The sequence below is a fragment of the Nipponia nippon genome, unplaced genomic scaffold (genome assembly GCF_047370975.1).
Source record: "Nipponia nippon isolate SJK-2023a ecotype South Korea unplaced genomic scaffold, ASM4737097v1 scaffold_1, whole genome shotgun sequence".
Classification (NCBI taxonomy): domain Eukaryota; kingdom Metazoa; phylum Chordata; class Aves; order Pelecaniformes; family Threskiornithidae; genus Nipponia; species Nipponia nippon.
Genome location: NW_028262290.1, coordinates 162957121 through 162977560, shown reverse-complemented (window position 1 = coordinate 162977560; position 20440 = coordinate 162957121). Strand labels below are relative to the sequence as shown.

The 20440-nt window shown below is 40.6% G+C and overlaps 1 protein-coding gene across 1 annotated transcript in view; it reads right to left on the bottom strand.

The window, feature by feature from the left end:
* The window catches only part of MINDY4 (MINDY lysine 48 deubiquitinase 4), an 85912-nt gene extending 66488 nt beyond the window's left edge, over positions 1-19424 (bottom strand). Inside the window, exons 1-5 of the mRNA XM_009475345.2 lie at positions 19194-19424; positions 17044-17163; positions 15669-15877; positions 11455-11713; positions 9977-10395 (exon numbers count right to left, since the gene is read on the bottom strand). Of these exons, the coding sequence (XP_009473620.1) occupies positions 9977-10395; positions 11455-11713; positions 15669-15877; positions 17044-17163; positions 19194-19256 (1070 nt within the window). The 5' untranslated portion in view covers positions 19257-19424. The remainder of the gene's footprint in view (positions 1-9976; positions 10396-11454; positions 11714-15668; positions 15878-17043; positions 17164-19193) is intronic.
* Between the last annotated feature and the right edge of the window lie 1016 nt (positions 19425-20440).

Genomic DNA, 20440 nt, shown 5'->3' with positions numbered 1-20440 from the left:
TAAACCCTATGGTCTGGTCCAAAGGAAACAGGGGTGGAGATTATTGTAATCGAAATACGTTTAAATTGTTGTAACTCAGGATTTGAGTTGCATGTTACAGGAATTACTACAGCAGGAATCCCTTGCTGCTACCCAGGCTAGCAGAAAGGGGAGGAGTTCATTGCAGTGTTAAACCCTGTAACTGCATGTCACTGAGTATGCTGGTATATACTGAAACCATTTGGGGTTTTCTGATTACTTTTAAATTGTATCTAGTTTATAACAATATGGCCATCTGAGCTCAGACCTCATTTCACAGAACAGGCTATCAAGGTGATGAGTACTTTTAGGAACTGCTCAACATCTCGCAGGATCAAAACTTTATTACTTACCAAAATGCCAGATATTATTTTAGACAAAGCAATCTCATCTGACACACCGATTTTGTGTATAACAGTGAAATATTACAGCCCGCTGGGCAAACAGTACAGAATTCACTATTCCTAGAAAACCTATTTTTACACCAAAATGCATAGTAGAAAAGACTGGAGCCAATCACAACTGTTGGGTAAATAATGTACATTACATAACTTTGTTGGACCTATTTTTCGCTTGAGTCGGAAATTCAATTTTATTTTAAAAATACAATGAAAACTGGAATGTTGATTAGTATTCTTTATGAAATCTGACATTCATATATTAACCTTCATTAGGCACTGTATTTTCCTGTTTCAGTGATAGCCCATATTTAAAAGAGGCCAGCGCTTTGGCTCTTTTATTTCTGTCATGAGTTCAGAATCACAGAATAGCTGAGGTTGGAAGGGAACTCTGGAGCTCACCTAGCCCAACCCTCCGCTCAGAGCAGGTTCAGCTAGAGCAAGTTGCTCAAGGCCATGTCCAGTCATGTTTTGAGTATCTCCAAGGATGGAGACACCACAGCCTCCCTAAGCAACCTGTTCCAGCATTTCCAGCCTCACAGTAAAACATTCCTCGATCACCTGTGCCAGGAAGTTATCATCAGTGCAGTCCAGAAACCTCCTGGATTGCTTGTGCTCTGCTTTGCTGCTTATGCTGACGGAGGCAACATCAAATCCTGCTCTGGAATTGCCCAGAAACTCATGGCCAACATTTTCTGCCAATGTTCTAATGTAAATCAACACAGCTTGTGGCCAGGAATAATGCAGGATAAAAATGTGTGAGAGGATCTTGGCAGTTTTAGGCATTCAGTCATGCATAACTGGCAGGTATAGGCTTGGTCCTCACATAGAAAATAAGCTTGTTTATTCCTGTTAATAGCAGAAAGCATGAATATTAATCCTTTAAGGACTTTATTATTTTGAAAGTCTCGGGTATCTAAAAGAATACAAAAAACCTGCATATATTTTTAAAGGACTTAATGGATTTATTTGAGGAAGATTAGTATTTTGTTTTCTCTAAGGATCTCCTAGCTCCATAAAAGTGAATTTTCAGGGACTTTTTGTTGGAACATATGAAAGGGAAAAGGCAGGAATTTTCAGTAACACAATGGGTTCACCTGTGTTCATCCTTCAGGGTGAAGAAAGCCATAGGTGGTTCAGAAAGCAAAGTAAAGCCATTAACTCCTTGTCAGTCTTACATAGAAATGCAGGGAGTTGAAGGGAGGTACCTTTTCTATAGGAACACATATTGCCTTACCACAGAAGATGAGATATTCATAATTACATTATAAAGGCCTTTTTGGAGGAAAACACACTAAAACACTGAGGAGACATTTTGCATTCAATGCGCTTGAAACTGAAAGTAAGAAGGCATATGCCTGTGATAAACTGCAGTGATAAATGTGGTAATGTGATTTTATATTGCTGAGAATCATGTCATGAGCAGCAGGTGACTGTTCTTACCTTGTATTAGTAAGAGTCACAGTGCGACAAAGTTAGAGCAGTCCTTAAGTACATGGAAGAAATATAAAACAAATCAATAAAACCTAACAGAAAAACAACAGCAAAATTTCAGAGCAGGAGAGATAAAAATACAAGCAGACGAAACAAGCTTTAGACAAAAAATGCCTAAAGGAACATGAAAAATATTTAGAAGTATTTTAACAGAGGTGAATATGTAGCAAGGAACAGAAAGATCAGTCAAAAATCAACCTCAGCTGTGGATAACAGGGCAGAAAAAAACAAATGCAAGGTAATATAAGGGAAAAATTCCCAAGACTAAAGACTGCTAGACACTGGAATATAATATATTTTTAAGTCTTAAATGACTCTCAGGGGAGAGGTGTCACTTGAGTCATTTAAGACTGAACTAGACAAAACCCTGGAAAAAGTATTACAGCAAATATATAGAGAGAGTAATGAATAATCTGCCATAGAAACAAATGACCTTAAAAGGTCTTTTCCATCTGTAATTTCTAAGATTCTATGAAATATGAGTAATGTTCCACTAAGGAACTTGGTATCTATGGCAATTCACTAACCCTACCCTATTTGTGTTAGAATGCAGAGCACTGCTAGAAAAAGGCTTATTACCAAATAATGAGTGATATTTTGGGAACCACTAAAGAGTGCCCAGCTAAGGCCAACTCAGGTGAGAGACTATTGCAGGAAGAGAAATTCTGGCTCTGAACTCGCTGCCACTTGTTTTCCTGGTGGTGGAGACGAAGCGCATCAGAGATACTTAGGTTTTGGTTGGAAAAGGCGTCTGAAGCCAAGATACACAGCCATAAAACAGTCCCTACTGTCTGAAATATCCATCTGTACTGGCAGACTTCTGAAAGGAAACCACTAGCTCACATTCAGTTTGTAGCCAAGACTGATGGCAAGGCAAAGGAGGGTATGGCAGATGCAATTAGAAGAACCGGATAAGTAGGGTGATTGTTCACAATGAAAGGATGAGTGGAGAATCAATTATCTTCCTTGCTCCTGAAACTGTGTTATAGATCTCTGCCTTTGGACAATGGGATCTACTGCTGTATCCTTTTGCTCATGAATGGCAGGAGGAAATTTTTGTTCTGATGTAACGATATTCCTGTTTCTTTTTGCCTTTCTGATAGTCATTCCTTTTTAATTTCTATGAAATTGGAAAGATACCCTTAACTTCAGGTCCTGATTGCCAAGTCCTTTTGTTCCCCTGGGTCTTTGATTCCAGTTTTACACTTTTCTTCTTCTTTCATTGCTCTGATTCTAGTTTCTACGCTATTTATCTTGGAATCGGGGGAGGGAGGGTGGTTAGCCTTATACATGAAAACTAGAAGTTCAAACATCGCAATATGTTCTTCTTAACTACCAGAAGTGAAACTGAGGTCTACAGATAATATCTGCCCATCTAACTCAGCATAAGGTGGTTCCACTACACTGCAGAACTGCCCAGTCAGAATGCAGCTGGCCAGCTCAGATTTACTCATTTCGAAACTATTCAGCTGAAAACTGGAGGGTTTCCACATCACTACAACACCTTACATTGACAGAATGTAAGCATGGAAAATTAGGAGAGCACTTCAACTTCAGAGGCTGCATGAGCAACAACTAGTATGTCTCTGTAGCTGAGACAAAAGAACTGAACTCAACTGCTGTGAAGTGGTTTTGCTTGCCTTTCCCTAATTTTGTTTGCTCAAGCCATGAAACATGGGGAAAACACCGTTTGTCCTTCCCAAATAACTCATTATTCACCATGTTTTTTCTGGAAAAGCAATAGAAAGATTTTAATCCATGATCAGGCATCAACTTCAACAGCTATTTATGTTTTTACAGTTCCTAAAGATCATGAATTCCATTCCACTATAGACCCTCATTCTTTATTCTTTGTGCTCAGTTTAGTGATAAATACTTTCTTCTTATAGGGGATTCAGCATTAAGGAGAATCACAGAATGGCTGAGGTTGGAAGGGACCTCTGGAGGTCATCTGGTCCAACCCCTCTGTTCAAGGGAGGGTTGACCCACCTCAAGATATTAAAGATGGCAGAGAACCTTTCCTCACTGCCATTGAAGGCTCTGCCCAGGTTAAAAGACTTGGGAAATTCTTTAATAGTTTGCTACCTTTGATATGTTCCTTCAGCATTGTCTCTCTCAAGTTCCTGTGGAACTTGCAGCATTTTAACAAAATCATAACTACAGATACAGCAACATTTTAGTTGGAATCTTGGATCATTCACTTGAATTGTGTATTCTTAAACATAATTTTTTATTCCCTTGAAAATCTCAAAATAAAAAAACAATTGAAAAGTAGTGAGTCATTCACATTTTGCTTGTGCCTTGCACACAACTAACACTAATGAGAGGAACAAGGACTCAATAAAAAAGAGAACAGTGAGAAATACTCTTTTGAGAATGAACTGTAAACAGCACCAAAATGACCTGAAAAGATAGATGGGGGTTCAAATCCTCCACTGAAGTGGCACTGAGACATAAATGTAATTTTTAATTTTAGTTAAATAAAATTGCTATGAAGGAGCATGGAGGAATTACTGACATAATTCTGTATACATGTGGGTGTGCAGTTTGGTGTCAATATACAAATACTGGATTATGTATTTGTCTCCATATGTTCTTGGAGAAACATGTTTCATATCCTTAAAATGGAAGGTTCCACAGTAAAATAATAGGAGTGCTGTATACATTGCATTAGTTTGTACAAGAAAACTCATCAACAATCTATCTTTGCATGATACAGTCACATGGGAAAGTATTATAAACGGATTCACTGTTAATTACTTCTGCTGCATGATTTCTCGGTCAAAGCAAACCTTTACCTTTCCTTATTTACTTCAAATATTCATGACTGTAATACTATTACGTAGTTTAGGCAGAAAAGAAGAAATGTACTGTGGCTGCTGAAGCATTATATCTAAACTATTAAAAGCTAAAGCCATGGAATATGAAAAGTCAGATATCCAACTCCTGAGAAAAGAGAAAGCCAACAAGATGCCGGTTTGCATCAGCAAGGGCATCACCAGCAGAGGTAAAGAAGTCATTATCCCACTCTACTCAGCACTTGCCAGACCACACCTGGAATACTGGGTTCGGTTTTGGTCCCCGCTACACAAAAATGATGTGGACAGGCTGGAGAGGGTCCAGAGAAGGGCCACAGAGATGATCAAAGGACTGGGAAGCCTGCCATATGAGGAAAGGTTGAGAGAACTGGGTTTGTTCAACCTTCAGAAAAGAAGGCTTAGGGGAGACCTTATCCTACAAGGTGGCTACAAAGAAGACGGAAACTCCCTTTTTACAAGGAGTCACATGGAAAAGACAAGGAGTAATGGCTACAAGTTACTCCTGGGGAGATTCCAATTGGACACAAGACAAAAATTTTTCACAGTGAGAACAATCAGTCATTGCAATAATCTCCCCAGGGAAGTGGTGGATTCCCCAACATTGGACACTTAAGATTTGGCTGGACAGGGTGCTGGGCCATCTTGTCTAGACAATGCTTTTGCCAAGAAAGGTTGGACCAGATGATCCTTGAGGTCCCTTCCAACCTGATATTCTATGATTCTATAATTCTATGAATCGAGAAATTAAATTAGCTGTTGTTTGCTTACAGCTGAGGATACATGAAGATTTGCTGCCACCTATTTATTGCTTTTTTCCTGGATTAATTAAAAACAAAGGAATTCTGAAAAAAAAAAAAAAGGCATATAGATTGCATTCCCAATTACATCTGAGTAGGTATGCAAACTCTACAGCATATTATACTTTCTTTATGGAATAACTCCTAGTGACACGGCAAAGAACACAGTCATGACATAGACAGCATTTACCCATTGGGTCACAACATGGACCCAACAGAACAAAAATTTCTGTTCCCCCTGTAATACAAGGAAGAAAATAATCCTTTTGTGCTAATTCTTTGTGATCATTATTCTCCCTTTTCTGGGGAAGAATGCAGACATCATATTGCCAGGTACTATGTAGATAAATGAAGATGCAGGTGAACAAATTGTTCTTCACCTCTGTCTTTCTGTAATTAAAGAAATGCAGTGTACTCATTATGTAATGACAATATGTCTGCAAGGGGATCAACATTAAGTCTGGAGTATACTGAAAAAAATAAGAAGCAGTTTTCTATTAAAAGTCAGTATTTTATTACAGTTCTGAGCAATTAGGTAATAACTGCAGTTAAGCACTGGCTTTTTAAACCATCACTAGAGTTACCTGAATTTAAAGCAGATGCTCTCAGCAGTAGCAGTTGAACAAACAAGCAAAGACTACATCTGTATCATTATTATCCCTTTGATTGATTCACTAACATGATTCCACTTTCCTAAAAAGAAGCAAGGAATTGCAGCAATAGCAATGCAAATAAATGAATTGGCATTTTTTTTTTCCTATCTGTGGTGGGTGTGTTGGTCTGTCGTTTGGAAAACTTAGTGCTCACTCTTGAATTACACAGCCCTCTTGCAGGTAAGCATTTAATTTGGGTCATCACAGAAATCCAAATGCCTCCTCACTGTCAAGACAGCAAAATGGTATCTATTTGAACAAAGACAGAACCTGCAGCTCTTAATGAGGACAAACTTTTATGTGAAATATGGTACTCAGATGTCTAACTTCATGTTGATACTACAGCATTGAAATATCAAGTCACAAATCTGGACTTTCGACACAGTTCCCCTGCCGCACACACTTCATGCAGTAGCTAAGCATTAGATAGCTGATGGAATAAAAAGCATGATCATTTCTTTCATTAAAACGCCTGAGTCAAAGTACTGTGGTTCTGTATTTCCCCAGGATATTTTTATACTTAGGTATTTCTGCCCACTTTGTTTGTAAGCATTTATTCCATAACATTCAGTTTGTCTTTCGAAGCATGGCAGTGGTTTTGCTTCATTTTTCTCTCATATGTAGACAGTGGATGCCTGCAGCCTGTATGCAGCAAAAGCATTTTTTGCATATAAGGATGAAAAAGTACAGCAAATGGAAGGAACAATATGATTTGTATGTCCTTAGTTTTCTACGGGAAACAAAAACAGAATTGCAGATGCCTGTAAATGAACTAGCTGTGGTTAATCTTATATAGATTTTCAGCTACTCATCTACATACTTAAATTACTATTTATGTCAGAGGCATTAGGTAGCAGTAACAGAGAATGGAAGCGGATCCAGACAAATATCCGCTCCTACATTGTAATTTTTCATGCCTCAAAATGCTCAAGCACTCTGGCCAAATCCTGAAAGGCTCTCAAACACTGCAGGATTTGGCCAAAGGGATATAAAAGTCTTGCAAGAGCCAGGCCTTATATTGTAATGGTCGATGTTTATTTGGAGTCTCACTTCCACTCTCTGTTACTTCCACTTAACTCCAGGAGCATCAGTAGTCCTGCTGATTTCAGTAGAGTTTTCAGGATCTCAGAGCTCGGCATGAATTCAAATGCTCTAATGGCTTTAACTCAAATCATCTGGCAGGAATGTCCCCGTTTTGCTTTGGAAACAGATTACATGGACTCTGCTTAGGAAATAGCTCCCTCTTCTGTTCTTGCTGTACCAAACCAGTCCTCTAAAGGCAGGAAACTTTCAAACCACTTACTACAGCAATGGAGCACAGTACCGCAGTGCATTGGACAAAATGGTGCACTGGGGCAGTCCCCTTAGTCCAGCTTCTCCTTTTCTGCTCACTCCACAATTACTGCATAAGGTTAGGAAGTGTCAGCACGTCCAACTACAGCTGAGTGAAGTTACTACAAGAGATTTCTTGGTCAGACGCAGTCCTTCCAAATGATTTTATGCAGTCCAATATGCCTTTGACACTCGTAAATAAGGTACTATATATTCACTGATTAGCAAATACAAGGAATACGCTTCCTCTTCTCAGCTTTGTTGGGGAGCTGTCAAAAGGCCACTGAAGCTGTATGCTCTACCTCAATTAATGCTGAGTGTGAAGTAATAAACCATCCTGAAACTGGAAAGGAGGAAGTGATGGGTTAGCACTACCTTATGTGCTCTGTCAAGCTATATGAAGCAAGAGTTGTACGGAGTCAGACCCCATTGCTTCTGCTTCCACAGTGACTTATGAGCTGGCTCTCTGCACGGAGAGTGCACGGACTCTCACACAGAGTCATGCAAGATTTAATAAATCCTCCTGGAAGCAGAATATCAAGGTGGATCTGCAGGCACCAGTTCCAGTTCAGCAACAGTTGGACTTGTATTGCCTGGGTTCAGCCGCCATCTGACATAGCTCAGCTTTCCAGCACAGTACACAATGAAGAGCTGACCTCTTGTGGATTTTAAGACTTAAGACTGTAGTACTTTGGCCTGTTACTCAATAATCTTTTACAAATTAAGCTAGCTAACAAAGGTAAATAACTGCGTAATGCTGGTAGCTATTTTTAGTTGCTTTTTGGTTTCAGACAGGAAACAAGTGCCACTCCTGGCCCATTTGCAGCTCCAGCAGATCCCCAGTTTGTTAACTCCCACAGCCCCTAACATAAATGTGGAGAGACCTAATATATCATTGGTTCCTCACAATCTCAACAGGGCCTCAACACACTATGTCTCAAGATTTATAAAAAATTAAATAGGAAAACAAAATAGTAATAATAATTTTAAAAAATCTGTGGTTGCAGTTTTAGCATATTAATGAGGTTTTTCAGTACTTAAAAAAAAGGCAACAAACCTGGCTGCTGTTAAATTTAGTAAAACAGAAATACTACTTTATGGCCCACAGAAGAAGATAATGGCATATACCTTAGTTTATGGAGCAGCAGGTCATATAAACTCAAAAGTATTTCTACCAATTATAACACGTGCTCACCTCTAGCACTGGGAGTGCACCACAAGACCAACCTATGCACGACTTTACTACTGACATGCTGCGTGACCTGTAGCATGCAGATTTCTCTCTACCTGCTTCAGTTTTCCCATCTGTAGTACGGGCAGAGTGATACTTACCCCCTGCTTAAAGTTGTTTGAGAGCTGCTGATGAGAAGTGCATTTTTTATTGTGCAGATTTTGTATATGCACGGACAGGGCACGGTTGCTCTGCACTGCTCAAACCTAGAGCATCTTCAGTGGTTCAGAATTCCAGACTGGTTAAACTTGGATGGATGACTCAACCTGAAGCATTTCAAAACCCAACCCAAGTCACAGCCCCACTATGAAGCCAGCTTGCAGATGTGGCAGTCTGGGTCCTACTGCTTTAGCAACCCCAAAATAAACAAAATCCCATGCCTCCCACCCACTCTTCTCAAATTCTGCACAGAAAAAAACCCAAACAACACAAAACCATAAAAAAGACCAATTAAGAGTGTAAGACAGGAAAAAAGCCAAAAATATATATTTGGAGCTCACAGGAGGCTCTTCTAAACCTTTTATATCAATGTGAAGCAATGCAGCACAATAAAAAAAATCTGAGCTAACTTTTGAGTAAAATACTTGGAGGCACAGGAGCTGTGTGGCTGCAGCATCCTGGTGTGTGGGGATGCTAATTGTGCTTAGTCTAAATACCACAATGACACAGGCTATCCTGCTTCAAAGACACACCACAGTGTCTCTACATGGTATAGCACTGTGCTGGTAGCTAAACCAGCCTGTTTGGGCATGGCTTGGATATCTCAACGCAGCACTGCACTGAACCATGTACGCACTTGCCTGGTTTTCCTTAATTTTATCCTCTGAGGTTTTCTGGATGTACTACTGCAACATTTAGAGGTAATCAACACTATTTCCTAAGGAGCAAGCAATGTCCCTGTGGAGCACTATAGGCGACCTCCCCAGGTGGGAGTCATCTGTACTGCTCAGATGTCTTAAGTGGTCTAAGTCTGAACTAGTAACTAGCTCCCTTTTGAAGCAGTAAAGAGAAACCAGCACCTCCAGGGCCTCTCCACTGACCAAGAAAGGACTCTTGAGTGGTTTGGGATGTCAGAAGTTAGTTAGCTAAATCTTAAAACTTCTCTGCCTTTCAGTATCTTCACCTTTTCCAGCTACTTCCCCCCAATGAAATCAGAAGGCATACCTCAGTCACTCCTACTCCTGCATCAGATTTCCTCAACATTTTAGTATAATATTCTTACAGATATTCTTACCTGTGGCCTGACAACCGACTCTCATTTTTCTTGAGGGATCTTTCTCTCTTCTCTCTTCCAGCCCCTGAATGTCTGTGAGGGGCACTCACTTTAAGGCTTTTTTCATTGCTATCTGTACCAAAGCTTGGAATTGATTTTCTTTCTTCTGTCTTGGTCTTCTCTCTTTCAGACAGCAGTTTGGCAAAAAAGTCATCTGTATCTTTGGCAATGTTTCTTAGTTTTTCAGAGGCTGAACTTGTGTGTGAGCTTGACACAGTCTTTGATGCAAACTCATTATTTACTTGTGTTGAAGATCCTTTGCTTTCTTGAAAATCAGTACTTGGGACACTCAGGTCATTTTCTTCATGTTCTTCACCCTTGAACTGTGTTGTGCTGCTTATGCTAGTGGATCGTTTTGAAAGCCTCCTTTTTTGCAGATCCTAGAAATAAGGGCCATTAAAACCATAGATTAAAATTTGAGCATCTTTAAAAAAACATGAAAAGCAAAGGAAAGATCTATCACTAACTTCTGGGCTAAGCAATTTGTTTATTATTAGGAATCAGGTTATATAGTAAATCAGATTTTTGAAAGATTGAAAATAAATAAGACAGACATATACTTTTACTTAAAATTTGAACAGTATTAAAGATGCCATATACCGTTAAAAACTGCTTTCTTTTACCCAAAAACATCAACAAAATACCTCCTAAAAGCTTAATTTTGGGATTGTACCCAACTCAGGAAACCAAGATGTGTAACATATTTTACTGGAAAGACTGCCCACTACTAGGTATCTAGTCTTTATTTCCAAATCAGAGATATTTAGAAAAATCCAACTAATTCATTTAACTTCCATATTGTCTTTGGTATTATCTAAATGATATGTTTAAATTATTTCAAATTCTCATTATTACAAGTCCAATTTTACAAAGGGAATGTTCCTGTCTATATAAAAGCAGCATGAAGGAAAAGGAAGGGGCAAGAATTTTAAAACCATGTTTTGAAAACACTTACTGATGGAATATGGTCTGATTGGACCAATTTAGAAACATATTTCTAACTGAAAGTAATTTTCAATTCCAAACTGCTACTGATTAAACGTGGAGTTTTGGAAATATCTGAGTAAAAGAGATACCCATGGCTAAGAAAACTTTGAAAGCTGTAGACACTGCTAAGGTAAAAAAGCAATTTTCCTAGGAAAACAGAAAATCCCATCTGTCGAGAGATATCAAGAATGGAAACAATTTATAAAGAAATTCTGTAACCTAAGATCACAGACATGCAGGGGGTAGTTGCATGTAGTGGTTATATCTGAAACAGTTTGAATATCTGAATTAACCAGAACCACTTCCCTAACTTACCACATATTTTCAGACTGCAGATTTAATGGATTAGCATGCAGAGGTAATTTTAATATTATTTGCAAATGACTTTATCGTAGAAGGTTAGATATAAAATCCATGGCCAACCCAAATATTTTGTAAGTGTTGGAAATCACCTCTGGTGAACTTGCTACTGGTTCAGCCATCATTCCTCTGACAATGAGACCAGACCTGGGCCTTGGCTTCTCTTTCACTGTGGATTTCAGCTCCTCAGAAATCGTTGCTACTTTTAAATCTTCTTGACTATCTTTTAACTTCTTATCCCCATCAGAGGGTAATGGGCTGTTGTGTATTGTCCCTGTGTGGCATTTTTCACTTTTGTGCTGATGTTTTCTGCATGGAAGGATTTTATCAATTGGATTCTCAACCTCATATCTACAAGGAAGAAAAAGGTAAAACTTCAAACAGCAAAACAATGCACAATGAAATCAATGAAAAAATGTGCTTGGCTAATTAAAGCACTGCTGTCAAATTAAGTTACTTATTATCTAGCAATGGTACTCAAATACAATCACTTTTCACTTAAACATCTATATGTAGGTCTTCAGGACATTATGTCAATATCATTATTATGTGTCATAAGTGGTTATAATATGTGTAACACTTTAATATTATGTTTACTTATTTTGATATGCAGTGTATCATAACAGAAAGCAAACTATATATATCATACCAGACAGGTCCTAAGCTACCACCAGCAGTTCTCATTCCTTCTCCATCTGCTTGGTTGGCAGTTTGAAAATTTGCTCACATCCTCTGTTATCATATAACTGACACTGACTCTACTGACCCCTTTCACTCTGTTCAAATGTAGAACACTTATGTTGATTCAAAAAGAAAGGTACTTTTGTATTTGGGCTTTTCCTTTATAATAGGTTGCTACACTGCTGTCATTTGACCTCTTCCGTATTCTTCAGCCTGGTCCTCCAGGTAGCAACACAAGGTGTAGTTCACTGTTTGCAGCTGTTTTCCTACACATATATAATGCTATTAACAAGCTTTTCTGAAATGCAAGTGAGATTAACCTGGATCTGTGACTCTGTTTGTACAATACTATATGTATTTCTTTCTTAAAAACGCCTTTTAACAAATCATGTTCTTACTAAAAAAAAAGTCATCATTTGAGCCTGTAAGAAATCGTGATGAGTCCCATTTTCTTCATCAGTATCTGTTTCACTGTCTGCATAATATTAGATCACTGCTAAATGGAATTTCTTTTATTGAGTAGCTCCCACTTCACTGAGACTTCTTTTGTGTCAGTTGATACATTTATATTGTGTAACCTGAAAATGCTAGCCTTCTTTACGATAACTGTCCTTGAACACTCTAGGATGTTTTTCTCCATCCTCTTTCATAGTAAAGCAATTCCATGAGCTGAAGCATCTTGTTCCCCAAAAACACTCCTTTTATTTAACCAGTTAAAAATTGGGTTTTGAAGTAGTATGCCTCATGTCGTGAAGACATGTGGCATATGTATACTGAAGGGAGCATGATCAGTCCCTGGGAGCATTAGGAAATCTGAGGACTGTTTCTCCTGACCTAGGACCACATAACCCCTCATTGCCAAAGGGCACAACGTGTCAGCTAGGAGACTGTTTTAACAGTTACAGACATTCAAAAAAACTTCAGGAGGTAAGTTAAAAAGAAAGAAGACTCTCTAATAAGGAACCAGTGAAGAGTACCTGTCTAATTTCCACTCTCCACTCCTGAAAGCATTGTTAAAAATTATCTAGGTAGTTGAAATTAAAACTAATTTCAGGCACTGGCTGGTTGAGCTGGTAATGCCTGATTTTTCCTTGGCTGAAGGGGATGGAAATGGCTAGGAGGATCCCAGAGCTGCGCTTTTCCGTGGTGTTTCTCTCACCGGTTCATTTTGTGGGCTGAAATAGGATGTGGGCTGAAATAGGATGTGGCTGAAGGAAACTGGCAATCTGCCCGCAATAGTCCTTGTTACAGTGGCTTTGCAGCTTCTTCCTGCGGCCATGCTGCCAAGACGCAGAGGAACTGCACGGCTGGGACAAGATCTGATCTACGGCAAAAATGAAGCCACCCATCCAGCAGTCCCTACCTGTGTCTGAGGGTCAGATTCTCAGCTGGTTTTGAAAAAAAAAAATCAATTACAAATACTGATTTGTATCAGGACAAGCCTCACAAACCACATTCCCCTGTCATACCCAGTCAACCCATTTTTCCTTCCTTGCACCTCCAGCCAAATTCAGCCTCCCCCACCTTGGGAAGGCATAACCAGTGAGCTTGGTGCATATGAAGGCATGAAAATCGATACAAAATCACACAGGATTTAGATGGAAACCTCCAAGTCAATACAAGATTTTGCCCTCTCCAGAGCTGGCAGTTTTCAGTGTTTGGCTGGGTAATGTTTAGCCTGGAGAAGAGGAGGCTGAGGGGAGACCTTACTGCTCTCCACAACTGCCTGAAAGGCTGTAGCGAGGTGGGGGTCGGTCTCTTCTCCCCAGTAACAAGCGATGGGATGAGAGGAAATGGCCTCAAGTTGCACCAGGGCAGGTTTAGATTAGATATTAGGAAAAATTTCTTCGCTGAAAGTGTAGTCAGGCATTGGCACAGGCTGCCCAGGGCAGTGGTTGAGTCTCCATCCCTGGAGGTTTTTAAAAGCCGGGTAGATGTGCTGCTTAGGACATGGTTTAGTGGTGGGCTTGGCAGTGCTGGGTTAACAGTTGGACTCAATGATCTTAAAGGTCTTTTCAAACCTAAACAGTTCTATGATTCTATTCTATTTTATGTTTCCAAGCTTGTACGCACAAGTGGTTGGGCATTTCTGGTTTTCACTTTCCAGTTTTCCTTCAATCTGCCAGTTTTGACTCCCCCCTGCCCCACTGGCTGGGGCAGCGAAGGGGAAGACTTTACCCCTTGAGGAATGGTGCCCGCGCCATGTTGGTGAGGGGCCCTTCCTCACAGCACTGCACCATCCCGCACCCTCTCCCATCACCTGCACATATTGCTTCTGCGTGTGGAGCTTCACTTTGACTCTTTGCACTTGCGCATTCATGTATGTGTGTATAAGGAGCGTGTTCGTGTGTGCGGGTCTATGTGTGGGTAGGGGCCGCCTGTGTCTTTTCCCGCCAGGGGAGGACTAAAACCATAGAGTCCCCTCCAGTGTCAAGCAGAGCGGCCCCATAACGCACCACTTCCTGTGCCACGAAGGCCGCTCTGGGCCAGTAGCCGAGCCCTCGCCTGGCGGCTCTGCTGCCCATACGCATGCGCACGGCGGGCGCTGAGTAGCTGCGGGCCGGGGGCGGGGCCGCCATTTTGTTGAGGGTCGGTAGAGGGAGCTTGGGAGTCGGTTAACGCTGCTGGGTGCGGCTGTTCGGTGTCAGAGGAGGGTGTTAATGGAGTCCTCTGTAGGAGAAAGCTTTTTGCTGTAGTAAGAAAAGTCTGCAGGCACTGGAGAGGCTGGCAGGGGGAATGGAACAACTTGCAGTGTCTAGGGCAAGGGGAGAAAATGAGGCAGGTACGAGCTCTGAGGCAGCATGAGGTGGGATAGTATCAGACAAGGGGAGAGAAGATCACTGACAACATGCTAAAAGCTGTATCTGAAAAAGAGAAGTAGCTAATTGTTTTGCACTGCCTCCTTTTCAGGTGTTGCTTCTCAGCTGGTAGCATCAACTTTCAAAATCTAGGCTTTCTTTCCCTGTGAGGAAAGACTTGCTGGGGTTTTGCAAGCACTGATGCTCAGACTTAGCTACTTTGAGCATGCTGTGTTTAAGGTGAGCAATAAAATTAGATTAATTCTGTGAGAGTCAAGGCTGGAAAGGCGAATTACTCTTTTGTGCCCACTTTAAAAGCTTTCTGTTGAAGCACAGTTAGGGCTGTTACTCCACCTTGAGGCACTAATAAATGCAACTGAAAGACTTGGTTACATGCTGTTTTCAGGTATTTCGCAAGATGAAATAGCTGAATGTATACTGTTTGTAACTATACTGAATTTAAGATAGTAAGCCTTGCTTTTTACTACGTAAGGCATGAGTATACCTGTAGTTTGAGTGCAGGCAGTTAGTTTCTCATCAGAATATGCTTCAATGTGACTATTTCCAAGTTACAAGGCATAAAAGCTCAGATTTTTATGTGCTTCAGTGACTGAAAGATGTAATTGGTATGGAACACAATCAAAGTATCAATCTTCATAATTGGTATGGAACACAAAAGCTTTGTTTTACTAGGATAACTAATAAAAGGTAGTGTAGTTGACGGTATAAATGATAAAACTTTTAACACTATTTCCCTTATCTAGTTAAAAAAAAAAAACAACAACAAAGTGACTAGACAGGGCAAAGAGAAAGAAATAAGACTGTACCTGTGGCCTTGAGTTTCGCTTTCATCGAGCATAGCGGCACTCCCGCGCACGCCATCTTCATCCGAGCAGTCGGGTGGATGAGATGTTGATCTCTTGCTTTGAGGAGTTGACAGAGCAGAACTTGAACTGATGCTTCTGGAAGTCCCACAGTGCTCAAGGAAGTAATTAGTAATAATTTCAAGCAGTGTTTTCAGTGGGTTCTCCTTTGCCTATCCAAAAAGAAAAATAAGGTTCATGGTCACTATTGAAACTGTCTGTTAGTCTTGCTGCAGCCTAAGATAGGATATTCTTTTTACACTGTACAGTAGCTGAACGTATTAGCTACTTTCTAGAGTTAGCTGTCGATGGGTGTATCCCAGATGTGACTGTACAAACAACCCAGGACACTGGAGGATGTCACTGAGAGAATGTCAAGAGCTCGAAAGTGTTGCTCTGTTAAATGAAGTAAGCATGATACAGAAGACACAAGCGGTTAGGGTCATTCCTCACTCTCATTTTCTCATTCCAAAGTATGGTACCTGTGCTAGAATACACCTTTTCTAATGTTATCTGGTCAACTTCAGAAGAATGTAAAATGTATTTTTGGTACCTGACTTCAGTATTTGTGGTTTATTTTATCAGAACTTGGTGAGAAGCATGGACTCTAGAACCCTATTCATGTGCTTGGGGTAACTCTTAAGTATAGGGCAACACCCCATCCCACTTGTTACACTGTTTTTCAACAGTACTCTGGAAAATGTCCTGTGTACATGAGCATTTCATTTAAACAAACCAAACAAACAAATGAAAACCACCACAGTTTAGGACTTAAGTAAAACATGCTACGATGTCTGCTGTAGTGATGCAACCACACTTATTACAGGATAGCCTCATACTGCTTACCAAAAGCATCATGGTGCCTTAAGTCATGAGTGAACTGCAAGTGGAAATTATCCTTTGATGTTTCTGTCATCAAATATTGCTGTCTATATTACATTTCAAAGAATAATAAATGCTAGAAGTATAATTTTATCTGCCAGGTCTTATAATCGCAAATAGAAATGGGCAGGTAAGGGCACTTCCAAAATTGAATACTGTAGCCATAATGATGGAAAAGATGTTAAAGTGAATAACTGCTCCTGGTTTATTGGAGGTTGCAGTTTGTAACAAGGGTTCGTGAACTGCCAGGTTCTCAGCTTCGCCCCAAGAGCTGCAGTCTCACCTAAATGTTAAGCTCTCCTTTCCTCAGAGAACTGTCAGTGTGTCCACAGAAATGCAGTACCAGACCCGAGCTTCAGTTCTCTGCAGTTTGGACATACCCTACAGTCTTGGTCTGCTTGACCTAGCTTCATGGTATCTGATACCACATTTTGGGGAGCGCGATCTGTTTCCGTACCTTGTTCTGTTTGTACAAGGAGTGCAGATGCAGGACATTTCGAAGTTCGTTCCTGTTATTGATGCTAAGTGCAGAACGGGGAAGCTCTCGGTCCATGGTAGTGATGGTTTTCTTCAAACCCTGAGAAGGAACAGTGTCAGATCTCAGAGTATTTGAGACAGTACAACTTACCATAGCTTTTATCCTTGACTTTGTTGGATGTAATATGAAACTTCTGGATACATTAAAATGGCAGTAATTAGAACAAGCTAACCCTTAGAACCTCTACTTTCATGGTACAATCATGCATTACTACAGCCCACATATGTGAAAATAATTAAGGTGGCCATATTACCTGTGAGGTGGAAAACCTGAAAAAAAAAAAAAAAAAACCTCCATGCAGGTGACTACAGCTGCCAAACACGCTTATAAGACCGACTGGTCTGTGTGAAGGCCCCTGCTAAAACCTGGGCTTCTCGTTGAAATACTTCCAGAAATACTGAGTGTGCTTTTTCCATCAAGATGTGACACAGCTTTTCATAAATGTGATTCCGATTTGGGTAATTATAAAGTCTGAACATCAGGTGTACACTATCGCTTGGTGGGTTCAGAACAGGTTTCAGAACCTTTATCATGACTTGAGGTTATTCTGATCAGTCTCAGGGTGGAAGTCAGTCAGATCTCCATGGCATCAGCTGGTTTGGGGTCTTCAGACTTCCTCAACTACTTTGTATCTGTGGTCAGCATACATGGGCACTTCAGAGACAAAATGTATGGGCATCTCATTTTCTGGAGGGAGAACCTGATTTATTGTGAAATGTAAGAGTCAGATCCTGAACTAATTCAAGTGGTACAACAGCAGACCACCATTTTGAGAGAGAAAGTCCTGATTTCTTCTCTGAAGGGCTGTTGTTACAAGAAAGGATTTGTTTTTCTGCAGATGGATTGTCTGGCTCAGATTTAGAGAACTATGGACAAGTTGTGGCAAATAAAGGATGGTTCTCACAGTTGCCTCTGATGTATGATAAAGATTTGGGGGAAGCAGGGGAACGCTTGTGCAGAAGCATAAAGAAGCATCAGTGCCCCTTGGTTTTGATTCCAGGGTATACAGTATGAAATAGATGGGACAATTCAATTATAAATTACTATCATTGTAAGCTTTTTGGTCTGTTTTACCAGCGGGGCATTCCCTTTCCTTTTATGCTTTTATTCAGTTTTCCATTTACAGGTATCTAACTCAGAAATGTAAAAGTCTTTCATCTGAAAAATCTTCGCCATCAATTGAACAGACAGACTTGAGCCTCTCATACTTCTGGCAGTAAATGGCAAATAATGAATTCTGCATTTGAAATTCTGCTGGCAAATGTTTCAACTTTGTTCACAAACATTGAATTGGAGACTGGATGCAAAAGAGATTAAGAAAACTGAGGTTTGTGTAGCACTTAGTAAGACAGTGGCTGTTTAATTTCTGATACAAGCTAACTCATTCTTGACCCTGCGGGACTGATGGGGCTGGGCAGCAGCAATATTTCCTTAGGACTGAACATAAATACAAGGTGGTAGGTGCTTTCACCTGGAAATGTGAAGGTACCTTTTCTGCTGCTCAGTCCACAGTCCCCACACCGACGTACAGCATTAAGTTTCCTTTACAGCATTAAGTTTGTGAAAAGTACAATGGCCTCTTTCCTCCCCTTCTCCCTTTCCCTCAGATAAATCTGCTGTCTGCCAAGCTATTACTGAAAACCGGAAAAAAAGCATGTTCCTGGTTTCTCTAGCAGCAGTACCTTTTGCCCTTTTTTTTTTTTAAAGTCTTTGTCCTGGGAAGTTGTTTATGTCTCTTGTAAACACAAGGACAATAGCAAGATAGATAATTAACCAGAAAAAAACCTGAGACTGCGTTTCTTGATTTGATGTTGGGTTTTGCAGGCGCGCGTGGGTAAGAATCAGGCTTTCTCAAACAAGGAGGAAGCTGTCTTCCATATTCAGCAACAAAAAGGCATTGTGGGACATGTAGTGTAGCTACTTACCCGACAGGCTTGTTACGGTTCAGGTCTAGCTGCTTTAAGGCTGGAAGAAGTCCCCCCTCCCAGTATTTCTTAATCTTTTAGCACTTTACATTTTTCAAGTGTCATTCTCATTTCTACTAGCTGGAGAAAATCGAGACAAGTTACCTTTCTACTGAGAAATTCTCTCACCAGTGATGCAGCCACTTCTTCCACAAAGGAGTTGTCCATTTTTAGCCCAAAGTGTGCTTAGGGGGCGTATGCTTTACTTCATCTAACAAATCATTCAAGTCTGCCGACATTGCAGCTCTTCGGTGCGGCTTTTAACCACTGCAATCCTGAAGCAGCGGCGGGCTGGATGGCAGCAGCAGCACTGTGTGCAGTCCAGTTACTGGAGGTATGTTGCTGTGGAAACCATGTCATCGGAAGCAGGGAGAACTCCTCCCCCTGGGAAGGAAGCCGATGATAGACTTAAAATTGAAAGCGCTCATGGTGTAACACTGCAGCAAGCATCTCGGTAATTGCTTTAAATAACAAAATTTGAGAAAGGAATGTTCAAATCTGAGAGAGGGGACAGTTTTGTGATTTATTTTTTTTAAGAAGCGTACATAGTTATTTGCAACCTATTACTCCTGTGCTAATGCAGCTTTCAACCATATGTGTTTCTTTAGTAAAATTGCACTCTTGTATAAAAAAAAAAAACAACCCAAACAAAAAATGCAGCTGCTAAATGAAGCTTAATCTCTCCTACTGTCAATGTCTAGGGTGGGAGCATTCAGCAATTGAATCTTTCCTTTCAGATTGCACCTACGTTAGCCAGTAATACAATATGGTAACAGGAGGGATTGTGATGAGTAACACTTTGGGCTTGGGGATCTGGTTTAGGTTGGAGAGGTCATATAGCAGGGCACCCTGCTCGAAGCAGGGTATTGTCCCAGGATGGAGATTCCGCAGCCTGGGCAACCTCTTCCAATATTTGGCCGCTCTTGGGTGGGTAAACTATTTTCCTTTTCTAGTTAAAATTTCCCTTGCTACAGCTTCTGGCTGTTTCGTCTTACCCCTTTAACTGTGCCCTCTGAGACAAGCCTGGCTCTCTCTTTTCATTAACCCGCATTCAATAGTTGTATGTAGCATCTAGACCCTCACCTGGTCTTTTTCTCTTTAGGCTGAGCAGGCACTGCCCTCTCAGTTGCTCGCTTCGTCTTGCGTGCTTCAGCCCCTTAATTGCCTTACTGGTTCCTTGCTGTGCTTGGTCCACTTCATTCGTCTCTTTCTTAAACTGAGTAGTGGGGGAAGGAAAAGAAAGCATGGTATTCCATATGTGACCTGAGGAGTGCTTCACAGAAGGGCATTTGTGCTTTTACTAGTGCATTCCAGTATGCAGTTAGGTGCCTTTGCTGCAAGTGTATCCTACT